This window comes from Lycium barbarum, chromosome 6, assembly GCF_019175385.1.
Source record: "Lycium barbarum isolate Lr01 chromosome 6, ASM1917538v2, whole genome shotgun sequence".
In the NCBI taxonomy this organism is placed as follows: domain Eukaryota; kingdom Viridiplantae; phylum Streptophyta; class Magnoliopsida; order Solanales; family Solanaceae; genus Lycium; species Lycium barbarum.
In genome coordinates, this window is record NC_083342.1 from 20,644,364 (window position 1) to 20,655,987 (window position 11,624).

An 11,624-nucleotide genomic window follows, 5' to 3' on the forward strand; every position below is an offset into this window, starting at 1 on the left:
TTATCTTCGAGGGGCTGCATGGACATTTTAGGAAAGTTTTCCTTCTTTCATTCCTCCCTCGTGCTATCAAGGTTGAAGTATGGAAAATGGTACATTTTGTGTTCTTCCCTACGTGAGGCGGGAACACACTCAACTATTCAGGCACTAGCGACTAAGAATATTTCTCCAAGAGTTACAAAGAAGTTTGGAATGATTAGAGGTAAGCGTAAAAGATAGGCTAAAATATAGAAGACGACTTGAGTTGAGTATTAGCCTACAAGGCTAGGAGAAGTATCAAGAGTTACTATACAGATCTAGAAGACTCTAAAATTTGAGTTTGGTTCTAAAGATAATTTCTCTTTATGTTTCTCGAGGTGGGAGCGGAGGTTCAGTCAGCTGAGCGACAATTGTGTCTACTCAATCAATGGTACATAAAGCAAGCCTACGAGCAAAGCGTGAACTACAGTGCATACAAGTTATACTTGAGATAATATGGGTATAGTTAAGCGAATTTCCTTGAGCGTAAACAGTAACAGAAAATGGAATTTCAGCATAATACAAATTAAGACCACAGTCTTATGTCACAGTCATGAAATTGACTACTATAACTCAATGAGCAAAATCAGTTTAGTTCAGCGTATCCAATTGGCTATGTAAGGCTATCGAATATATTATATTTGGAGAACTGAAATCGACATTTCAATTGTCACGACTTCCTCAGTGGGAGGATCAGGTTGACCTACTACAACATATTTCAGTTTGGCTTCTGGAGAGTTCCAGACTATTCAGCAGCAATGATTTTAAACCTTCGAGGGTTTGCACTTCGAAATGGTGTCGTACAGAGGAGTTTCATCTTATTGAGTTTGTGTGTTGAATAACCACAGTTAGATGATATCATATCTAATTAGGTTCTTTAAGTTTAATTTATTTTCTAAGCATGGGCATACATTCCCTTATTGTCACTAGTGCGTTGAGCGCCAAGCTCATCATAGCAGGGCATTTTTGTCATCAAAGTTAGATTTACGTTGAGCCAGGCTCAACATTATAGGGCACCTTTTCCACGACAGTTAGAATATTATTGGGCGTCAGGCTCAGTATAGTGGGGCGTACATGCCACTACAGTTATCTATAACTTAGGATCAGTAGAGTGCAAGACTCATTATAGCTGAAAGCACCTTCAGTTATAAAGTAAGACGTGAGCATGAGACTCATTATTCCAGGGCATGACTGTTGATTCAGTTTGAGAAAGACTTGGGGTATAAGTAATTTTTATGCATCAACAAGGTAAAAGTCGAGTTATAAAGTAGTGAAGTGATCGACATTGGACATGAATTGTGTTTTCATAGTTGACTAATATGTATTATGCTTCACATAGCCTGAGGTTAAGAAAGATAGTCAAAATGTTGATACTTTGTGTTGTATCTGAGGAAGAAAAAGGAAATTGAGTCGTAAGATGAGTTCTTATAGCTTTATCCCAATTGGGGGATTGTCTTATGATAGACCGAGCCTATGGGAAGAGGGCAGTTACAATTCTAGCTGGATAAAGAACAACGAACCTATTAAGATTGGTCGAGATGATCAAAAGGTCAAGTTGAACATGGATCGACTGTTTTCATCGGATTAGAAGCTTAGCCTCATATTGAAGTGAATGCACAATTGCATTCTGGCAAGGTTATCCCTTTTATCAAAAGTTCAGTAAAGGTCGAGAAATGTGTGTTCAGCATGAATAATGGTGCCTTGGCCGCTAGAGTGGAGTTTTGACTCTTGAGACAATCTCACGATTGGCAAGTTCCAAAATAATCTTTGATATGTATATGATATTTTACCTAAGAAGGTAATAGAAGTATGACTCAATATACCAAAGCAGTTTTTCTAGACCTATTGAGGTCACTATGAGTGTTTTGGGAAAATCTTTGACGTATATGACTTATGGTCAGTCTTTTAGGGCTTAAGGAACCAATTGTTCAAATTAGTATTGGTATTATTGTTATAGTAGGGAGCGTATGATAACGGTTTCTACAGATATCGAGAGTACTACATGTGTTGAGTACTAAGAGAATAAAAGTCTACCAGAATACCGTATCAAGTTGGTATGAGTCGAGCCAAATATGAGATCTAGAAGGACTATGAAGAGATTGAGTCAAGTCAAGCCGTCGAAGTATATCATTTTATGTATTTAGCAAAAATAAGACGGTTGTCTTGTAGCAGAGTTGTCTATCACAACACTCTTGACTCGGTTGACTCAGAAGACATTCTAGTTTTGATGAGGAGATAAGTTTGAGTTAGACTTTAGATGGTTAAGACTGTAATGAAGACATATCAGTAAATGACTTGCCTGCGGGTACTAAAAGAGAAAGGAGTGACATAAACTTTAAAATAGATGAAGAGGCATGAGAAGAACTACAACACCCAGATTAGAGAATTGAGCAAGAAAATTTAGTATATAGAGTCATGACATACTTATTTGTACTAAGAATTCACGCGGGGTTTTACATAGATCCCCAGAGTTTAGAGTAGGTCCTTAAGAGAAAGGGGTCATCTCAGAGATAACAACAAATCTTCGAGTTGATGCACGGTGTTCTTACACTTACACTATCCTTACGATATCTTCAACAAAAGAACGAAATATGAGACTTATGTTCAGCAGTCGATGACTTATTGGATTTTTTTACCAAAATAAGCTATTATTTAAACCAATTCACCAAAATAATACGTTTTTAATTTTTTTTACAGAACTAGAATAAACGTATTCCTGAGTAACGTATTAGGCATTATTTTATTCAAAAATTCTGACGGGAAAACAGTGACGGCGTTAAAATAAAAGTCGTTACTGACAGTAACGATTTAGTCCTATTACGTATTCTAAGACCACGACTAATAGTTGTCTCTTCATTTAAAATAACGACGTCGTTCAGTGTTTTCTAATATATGTGAATAAATACACAACTGAGCAGTAAGCCCTCATTGAACAAATTTTCCTTTTCAACTTAAATCCCCTCTTCAAAATAAACCCTCATTCAATAAATTTTCCTTTTCAACTTAAATCCCCTCTTCAAAATAAACCCTCATTCAATAAGGGGCCATTTTGAAAACGGAGGGGGTAGGGGGGCTCACACTCAGAAGAGGTAGCTGTTCTTCCCTTTTATTCTCTCTCACTTCTTGGTAAGCACTTTCTCTCTTTAACTTCCTTTCATTTCTTCTCTTTAGTTCCCTGATCTGAATCTTAGGGTTTTTCAAAGTTCTAATCTTTAAGAATTTTTTGTGCTAATTTTTAGAGAATTTGTTTCTTTATTTTGTGGGGTTTTGTCTTTCTTGGATTTGATTGGTTCTTTATTTGTGGATTTGGAATGATTTCAATCTTTTGGAGTTTGAAGGGAAGTGAGAAAAGTGTATTATAGCTTTGGTGTATTGGAAAAAAAAAAGAAAAAGATCCTGTAAGTATAGTGTTTTGATGATGATGATAATGATGGTAAAAATGAGGTACAACAATCACTATCACCAGGAGAACAACAAAATTTACTCTATCCATATATTATTTTATCTATCTCTGCAAATGGATTTTATTCCGATGATATAGATTGTGAAGTTTATTTGATTTTTTGCTGCAAATTTTAAATGTGAAACTTTCAAAGCTCAGTATTTTGTGCGATTTTGCTTGCAAAAAATTGATTAAGAAGCTTGGAACATGATACTGTGATTAAGGTATGTGTTTTTTCACACACTAGTATAGTGGAAGAATTCTGGATTACATTTCAAACTTTCAATTTCTGGATTAGAAGATAATGGTATGACGAATTTCTCCCTTTATCTTCAAAAAAAAGGTAGTATTCTTGTTTCTAGGTTTTTCGTTTGGGAAGATACCGAGTTTTTTTCTCTGTTTTTTCACTTTCTTAAGAAGATGTGATGTTCACATTTTTTAGGCAAAACAAGCATAGAAGTTTCATAGAAAATATTCACTTGTGTAGGTATTTTTGTTTTATGGCGGAAAATAATACATATCAGATGGATCCGGGTCCACTCGACTCGTCTGTATTGAATGAACAACTCACCCATAGGTCACAGGATATATGGGATGGAAAGGATAATGTGATTTTGAATACAAGGAGATGCGATGGAAATTTTTGGGACTTCGTAAAGGACCATCCAATTGATACACGAGTCTTGGAAGTGATTAGACTATCGGGATTGTACGGTGTTTACAGATCTTATCGACCTACTATTGATCGTAGTTTGATTACTTCATTAGTTGAAAGATGGCGTCCTGAAACTCATACGTTCCACTTTAGGACGGGAGAAGCGACAATCACCTTGCAAGACGTAGAGGTGTTGTATGGCTTACCCGTGAATGGTGATCCAGTACTTGGGAATGAGTTGGAGAGGAGCACAGAGGATTGGAAAGACATTTGTCAAAGATTATTAGGTTTTAGTCCACTTCCTGGAGACTTTAAAAAAAATAGCCTCAAGGTATCGGCACTTAATCAACACATGCTACGTCATCCAAAATTACTTGACACGGCAACACAAGATATGGTCAATCAGAAGGCTAGATGTTATATGTTTTGGATGATTGCTGGTATGATGATGGCGGATACATCTGGAAGTAATTTGAAGCTTATGTACTTACCTATGCTTGAGGACGTCAACACAATAGGATCTTACAGTTGGGGTAGTGCGACTCTAGCAAGCTTGTATCACTATCTTTGTAAGGCCTCACAGGCTAAGCAACATGAGATAGCGAGATTCCTACCACTACTACAGGTATACCTAAAAATATTAATAAAAGTATTAACTGTATTTATAAAAAAAAAAACTTGTTCAATTCCTAAACATATAGTTCTCTTTCTTCTAATTAGATTTTTCTAACCTTCTTACATGGAATGTTCCTCCCAGAGTATACATATAGTTCTCTTTACTTTCTTTCTAGCTAAATGATAAGATTTTTTATTTCCTTTTTTCTATAATGAAAAAAATGATGTTGATTGTTTTAGTTTACTACAACAGTTGCATTAAATGATGCTGAAATTAGTGTTTTATCTTCAGGTTTGGGCATGGGAGAGAATTACTGCTCTCAGGCCCCAGATATTAGCACAAAGGGACGCGAATACTGGTTTACCTAGGGGTCCACGCGCTACTAGATGGTTTGCACATTTTAGTTGGACCGACACTACCCAATATGTGTTGAAAGTTTTTAGGGATGCACTTGATTCCATGACGGAGGATCAGGTACAATGTTGTATTAGTTTTGTTTTAATTTTCATGTATATTGTAATTGTAAGGTCTCATTTGATTTATTTGTTTCATTTAGTTTATTTGGGAACCATATTCTGATGAATTAATTGAGAGCCTTCCCGATTATTGTCGTGTTGGACGAAATATATGGCGTGCTAGAGTCACAATATTTTGTTGGGATGTTGTCGAGGTTCACTTGCCTGATCGAGTTATGAGGCAATTTGGAATGATACAGGAGATACCACCAACTCCGTTTGCATTTGATCCCACACATTTCAACTACGATCGTCGGGGAAGGCCAAATACAAATTGGGAATTGGAGCATGCACAATGGTTGCCATTTTGGCACCAACGACTTCGATACGTTATTAATGCACCGGTCAATCATGAATCACTTCGGTACGATGACCCCTACCTTGTTTGGTTCAGACGCATTACTCGTCTTGTTATTGGTAATCCTACTTCGCGTCCTCAGCGGCAACAAGGTTATGTGCCTAATGCAACGGCTTATGAAGCAATGGTAAGTGGTGCATATTTATTTTGGTTCAACAGTACTACATGTTTCTTTTATATGCAATGTGAAAACTGTATCAGATAATCAGTTCTACACTAGTTGCAGCATATTAATAACTACCTTTGTCTTTGTTGTTTCGGTTAAAAGATTCTACCAAATAACTGATCATGTATAAATTAATCTAGTAGTTGCATCATACTATTTGATAGATGGTAAATTACAACTTGTGATATACTAACCACCGCTTTCTCCTTTTTGAAACTATGATGCATGCATGCTCTGCCTATAATTCTCAAGCAAATTTGTGTTAAAAAGGTACTGTTTGGTTTCTTGAAAATGCATTTGGGACAGAGTATTTGGGTAAGAAGGAATGTGTGAATATGTGGTGATGAGACAAAGTGTGGTGTTATATAGGAGTAGTATAGAGTATTTATCTGAAAAAAGTGGAAGGGGGAGGAGAACACTGATTTAGCAAGAATGGTTACAAATGGTGACAGATTTTGGCAGAGCAGAGGGAGAGAGTGTCACTGGCTGTTTATTTTGTTTGTTTGTATCTCTAACCCGCCACCCCCTACTTTAGTACTACAGTTGTTCAAGTGTACACCTGTACAGCAGGGGTATGTCATTACATTTTTATTATTTTCTCATCATTTACAATGCCCTGCATGATGCTAAATTACCCATCCTAATATAGAATAGTACACTTATCTTCACAAAGTACACATAATGCATGTAATCACTAATGAACTCATACTAATAGCAAACCTTTTATGGAGTTAAAAGTTAGGCATCTAAGAGTTATACTATACACTTACAACCTAGCTACAGACTATTATGTTTAGCAGTTTACGTAGTTAATAAGTTGTGTACTAGTAAAAGATTTATCAATTTAATTTTCAGGTTCTCAATCCACATTTATTGTATAAATTTAAATTCATATAGTTGGGTTTTTAGTAATCTAATTAAAAAGGTACTGTTTGGTTCCATGAAAATGCATTTGGGACAGAGTATTATTGTACTATTCTAAAGATGCATGATTTTGATGTGGTTTCACACAGGTGCGTTATATTCATTCAGTGGTTGATAAAGCAAAATCACTTGGTGATCAGCCATTATTTGAGGAATTTTATATGTTTCGTGCAATGGTGCGGAGTAAAGGTGAAAAGTGCTTGACATATGTGCACGAGGCTGATAGAATTCATTTACAAGCCGATTATAAAAAAGATGGAGTACATGCTGACCATATACGTCCCTCTGTTCGTAGGCGAGGAAAAGGCGGTGTTGCTGGTAGGAGGGAAAGTGCTATTAAGAGAGGTCAAGTGTCTATCGAAATGGATGAAATGCGTCAGGAAGATGCCCAAGCAGTCCCGGAAGATGATCCAGCAACAACAAATTGTGATATTAGTTCCACTTCAAGAGGCGACACTCACGAATTCACTCAGGCATCAGCTATGACATATCAACCAACAACTACTCAGATTGTACCATACATGACGCCACAAACTCCACAATATTCAAGAGATCCAAGTCTTTCGTCTTTTGAGAATATATTTGTTGAGAATGGTCCTGTTTTTAACTCATCGCCTGTGCAAATGTCCATCGATATCCCTGAGGCCACTAATAGAGATGATGGGCAGGACTGCAATATTGAGATACAAGGTAATGAGTTGGATGATTCCAACGATGAAGTGGATGGTGAACCATTAATGAGGCAGAAGCGTAAAATTATTCGTAAGCGTTGTGCGACCGGGAGTCACTTTCTTGATCAGCATGGTAGGATTAAAAAGCAGCGCGGTAGAGGTAAAAAGCAGCAAGGTAGAAGCAAAAATAAATGAATGCATCACTAATAGTTTGGCTTGTAAGTAAGATGAAGGCACATAATCTCGCTGATCTAGTTTAGTAGGAATAATCTCCTTTTTTTTTTTTGCTCACTGTAAGTTAGATGAAGGTACAGTTGGTGTATTATTTTTTTTCTTTTGCTTTTTGTATTCAGCTACGTTTTAATTGGAAGTCATGTATTAGCTATGGTTTTTGCTAGCAAGTCATCAGCAGTTTAGTAGGAATGATTTTTTTTTTTTTGGCTCACTGCTGGTGTTTTTTTTTTTGGGTCACTGCTGGTGTTGTTTTGAAGCAAGTCATGTATTAGTCTTTTTTTGCTTTTTGTATTCAGCTATGGTGTAAGCAGAGAATTGCTTTTAGCTAATCAATTTGCTTTTTGCTTTTTGAGGCCACTAATCGATTTTCTTTTTGCTTTTTTGGCTCACTGCTGCTTAAGTATACATAGTAGATAATTTAGGAAACACTTATTGATCACTCCTACATAAAATTTAGGAAACTGAGCATAATGATCATATTAAATAAAGAAACAAAAAAAAATTAACTGATTACTAATAAACTAATATAATAACTTGACAAACTCGACTAACACTAAGTTTGACTACGAGTTGGACATTGACGCCTATCATGTCCAGTTTGCCTACACAACCCGCAAGATCGCCCATATACTGCAGGACCACGATCCATCTCATTAGGAATTCTAGTTGTCCTTGGTCGATTGGGACGGCGATAGAGTTCATTACTTGTCATTCTAAAACTTGGAAATGGCCAATACGCCTCGTGCCCAACTGGCGAGAATGACCCAGAATATGTTGTAGCATAATTCTCTATTGTGAAATGCTCGCTGACAAAATTTCTAGTTAATCCTCCCATTCTTTCAGTAACCTTCATGGCATGTGAACATGGAAACTGCAAATTAGCCCATTTTCCACAATCACATTTTTTTTCATTCAGTGAAACACGGTGAGGATTACCACCAGTACCATCAACCTGCATAGATCTAACCTCATATACCCCTGTGGGTATATTCCAATCATAAACAAAGTGCCTTTTTGAACTTTCATAGTTATTTTCCCACTTCATTTTGAACCTCCCCGTCCATAGTTCATTTTGCTCCAAAAGTTGTTGCGCTGTTTGAGACCTACGAGTATACCGTTCAACAGTTTGCCCCAATGACAGTTTAACCATGGCAGTGACAGGCAAGCCTCGTGCTTTCTTCAGGACTCCATTGAACGACTCTGAAAGATTTGTTGTCAACACTCCCCATCTTTTTCCATCATCATGGCTAACTGTCCATTTGTCCAGGGGAATTTCCATGAGGTATTGATATGCTTCAACATTTTCTTCCTTAATTTCCCACATCAAGGCTTCAAACTTTCTTATTTGATGGGCAGAAGCAGCCCTCCACATTAGTTTACTGAGGTCCTTGTTTGGATATCGAGATTGAAAGTTGCTCTTAAGATGCCTTAGGCAAAATCGATGGAAGGCCCGAGGCTCTTGATACCGCCGCAACTCCAATAAACTAGCCAAAATTCCTTTTGCCCTATCAGAGATCACACATATATCTTCTCTATCCTTTATCACATGTGCGCTCAAATTCCTAAAAAACCATTTCCATGCCTCTTTCGACTCCCTGTCAACAATAGCAAATGCTAGAGGAAGAATGTTATCATTTCCGTCAATTGCAACAGCAATTAATAATTTGATATCATATTTGCCATACATATGAGTTCCATCTACTGAAATAACAGGGCGACACGTTTGGAATCCATCAATGCATGGCTTGAAAGCCCAAAATACAAACTTGAAAGTTTTTACCTCTGATGAACTCGTAGACTCTTCGTGTTTCCATTCTACAACAGTTCCATGATTAAAGTGTTGAAAAGCTGCAAAAAATTTAGGAAGCTCACTAAATGATTTTTTAAAGTCACCGTACACCAATTCAAATGCGCGTTGACGTCCAAGCCACGCTTTCCTGTATGTCACTTGATGACCAAATTTCTCGTGAACCCTAGCCATGACATCTACTACTAATAATTTGGGATTTTTTCGAATTTGGTTTAGAAATAAAGATGCAATCAAATTGGTATCTAGGTTGACATGACCTGTCATAAGCCCTTCAGTCTCACATCTATGATTATCAACATACTTTCCTATCTTCCAAAGGTTATTTCCAACCTTCCGTCCTCGAAGAAACCATAGACAACCTAATAAATTATAAAACCTGGATCTCACAACCCATAGACTTTTGTTTGACGTTACCACCTCGAACTCTTTATTTTTGCGCAAACTCCAAATCATCACGGCCCGTTTCAATTTTGCTTTGCTGCTAAAATACATATTCTTTTCCAAGTCTTTGTTGGCATCCTCGGACCAAGCTGAATAACATCCCGTCTCAGATTCTCGTGTAGAAATAAAAATATCTTCCTCGTTCTCCAATGTCGTAAAGTAGGGTATATCATGACATGGAATTTCGGACACACCATGACCAAATTGATTATGAGGATTTACACCAATATTATTTTGAAGTAAATCTCCACTATCATCGATATATTCATCAGGTTCACTTTCTCTTTCACTCTCTTCATCCTCTCTTGAAGGGTCGTCATCCTCTGAATTTTCAGAGCTAATTTCAGCATTTACATCATTATACATATCAATGCTAGCCTCAGCTTCTCTGTGGAGAAAAGGAAGAAACCATATTAATAAATTGTAGTAAGATTGTAGGATATATGAGCAAGTTTATTTCTCTTAGTAGAAAATTTATATGAGTACGAACACATTTAAAAGTTAAAAAATGCAACAATTTTGAGGTTTCTAATAAACCTATTCTAGCACTAAATAATTGAAGCAACAATTAAAAACATGTAAAAGTGCAACAATTGGCGGTACAAATATCTTCTGGGGAGTACATAAAATTTGACTAATTTATTTGTTGAAAATATATAAACCCAAGCTAATTTGTTGCTTACCTGGCCTCATATTCTCCGTGGCTACTACTAGTACGTCTTTGACTACTTGAGCCTTCATCAAATGATCGATGACCATGCATGCTAGGACCTGCACCAAATGATTGACGGAAACCATGTGTCGCACTATATGATGACACATTGGTGTGAGATTGATTATAGAAATTTGGATTGTCGTGCATCGGTAACTGCTGAAATGATGGTTGAATAATCGGTTCTGCAAAATGAGGCTGACTGGCCATAGCAAATCCATAATTTTGAGCCAACAAATTCATGTGATAACCATGCTGACCACTCATTTGAAATATATTATTTTGATTTGTTGGTTTGGTCTTTACATAAATCTCCAAAATATTTATATCGATCTTATCCGCAAATTTTTGCGGTATGGAAAAAAATTGTAGCAAGGACTGGTCATTCTCAATTTTAAACTCAATGAACCTTGTATTGTTACCTTGAAATGAGCATGGATATTTTCCAGAAATATCAATTTGAATATTTTCACTATTTGTCCCCATCTTCTCATGCAATAGTTCAACCAATTCAGCATAGTTCGTTGAAATAAACATGCTGACAATCATTTTGGCACCTTCAGTGTACCTGAATCCGTTCATTTCAGTAATTATTTCGCCACCCCAATACAAAGCAACCATCACATTATGTTCAAAATTGGCCATCTTTACTCCTACACACGAAAATAAGACACTTATTATTATTAATATAACAGAAAAATAAATTAAAACTATAGTATTATTTTAACATATTACGACATATTTGACTTAATTAACTTATACTTGTTGAATTTTTTAATGTTGTTCCAACAATAGGTCACACAAGTAGAAGCTTTGCTGAAAATTGTTCGAATGTGTTTGAACATTCGTTTCATAGACTATATTTTATAATGATATGTGGTTTGTTCAAAAAGTATGAGGAAGAGGGACTTTAGCAGTGTGTCGTTATTGTGTGTCACGTTTTACAATTAAAACGTAACTATTAATCACGTTTTATAGTCAAATCAATCAGAAAGATTCCCAATTTGCAGGATTCTCGGCAAGATTTGCGCATGCCTAATTTGAGTAGAAACGTAACTGTCAGTT

At 36.4% G+C, this 11,624-nt stretch overlaps 2 protein-coding genes across 2 annotated transcripts; one reads left to right on the forward strand and one right to left on the reverse strand.

Annotated features, from left to right (window-relative positions):
• The first annotated feature begins 2,657 nt into the window (after window positions 1-2,657).
• Window positions 2,658-7,942, forward strand: LOC132643584 (serine/threonine-protein phosphatase 7 long form homolog). The gene is made up of 5 exons (XM_060360046.1): window positions 2,658-3,141; window positions 3,945-4,737; window positions 5,020-5,202; window positions 5,285-5,728; window positions 6,781-7,942. Exons 2-5 carry the CDS (start codon window positions 3,958-3,960, stop codon window positions 7,555-7,557), a joined length of 2,184 nt encoding a protein of 727 aa, XP_060216029.1. The 5' UTR covers window positions 2,658-3,141; window positions 3,945-3,957; the 3' UTR covers window positions 7,558-7,942.
• Window positions 7,943-8,149: 207 nt separating this feature from the next.
• Window positions 8,150-11,204, reverse strand: LOC132643910 (uncharacterized). The gene is made up of 3 exons (XM_060360447.1): window positions 10,982-11,204; window positions 10,531-10,618; window positions 8,150-10,235 (listed from the first exon to the last, which is right to left on the reverse strand). Exons 1-3 carry the CDS (start codon window positions 11,202-11,204, stop codon window positions 8,150-8,152), a joined length of 2,397 nt encoding a protein of 798 aa, XP_060216430.1.
• Window positions 11,205-11,624: the final 420 nt, after the last annotated feature.

What these genes read in the sequence shown, in the direction of transcription:
- LOC132643910 (XM_060360447.1), bottom strand. Translation starts at nt 11,204, where the DNA reads ATGGCCAATTTTGAACATAATGTGATGGTTGCTTTGTATTGGGGTGGC. An exon ending in ATATCCATGCTCATTTCAAG is followed by an intron (nt 10,619 to 10,981) that starts GTAACAATACAA and finishes CATTTGGTGCAG; the next exon opens with GTCCTAGCATGCATGGTCAT. An exon ending in CACGGAGAATATGAGGCCAG is followed by an intron (nt 10,236 to 10,530) that starts GTAAGCAACAAA and finishes TTTTCTCCACAG; the next exon opens with AGAAGCTGAGGCTAGCATTG.
- LOC132643584 (XM_060360046.1), top strand. Translation starts at nt 3,958, where the DNA reads ATGGCGGAAAATAATACATATCAGATGGATCCGGGTCCACTCGACTCG. An exon ending in GATTCCTACCACTACTACAG is followed by an intron (nt 4,738 to 5,019) that starts GTATACCTAAAA and finishes TTTTATCTTCAG; the next exon opens with GTTTGGGCATGGGAGAGAAT. An exon ending in CAACGGCTTATGAAGCAATG is followed by an intron (nt 5,729 to 6,780) that starts GTAAGTGGTGCA and finishes GGTTTCACACAG; the next exon opens with GTGCGTTATATTCATTCAGT.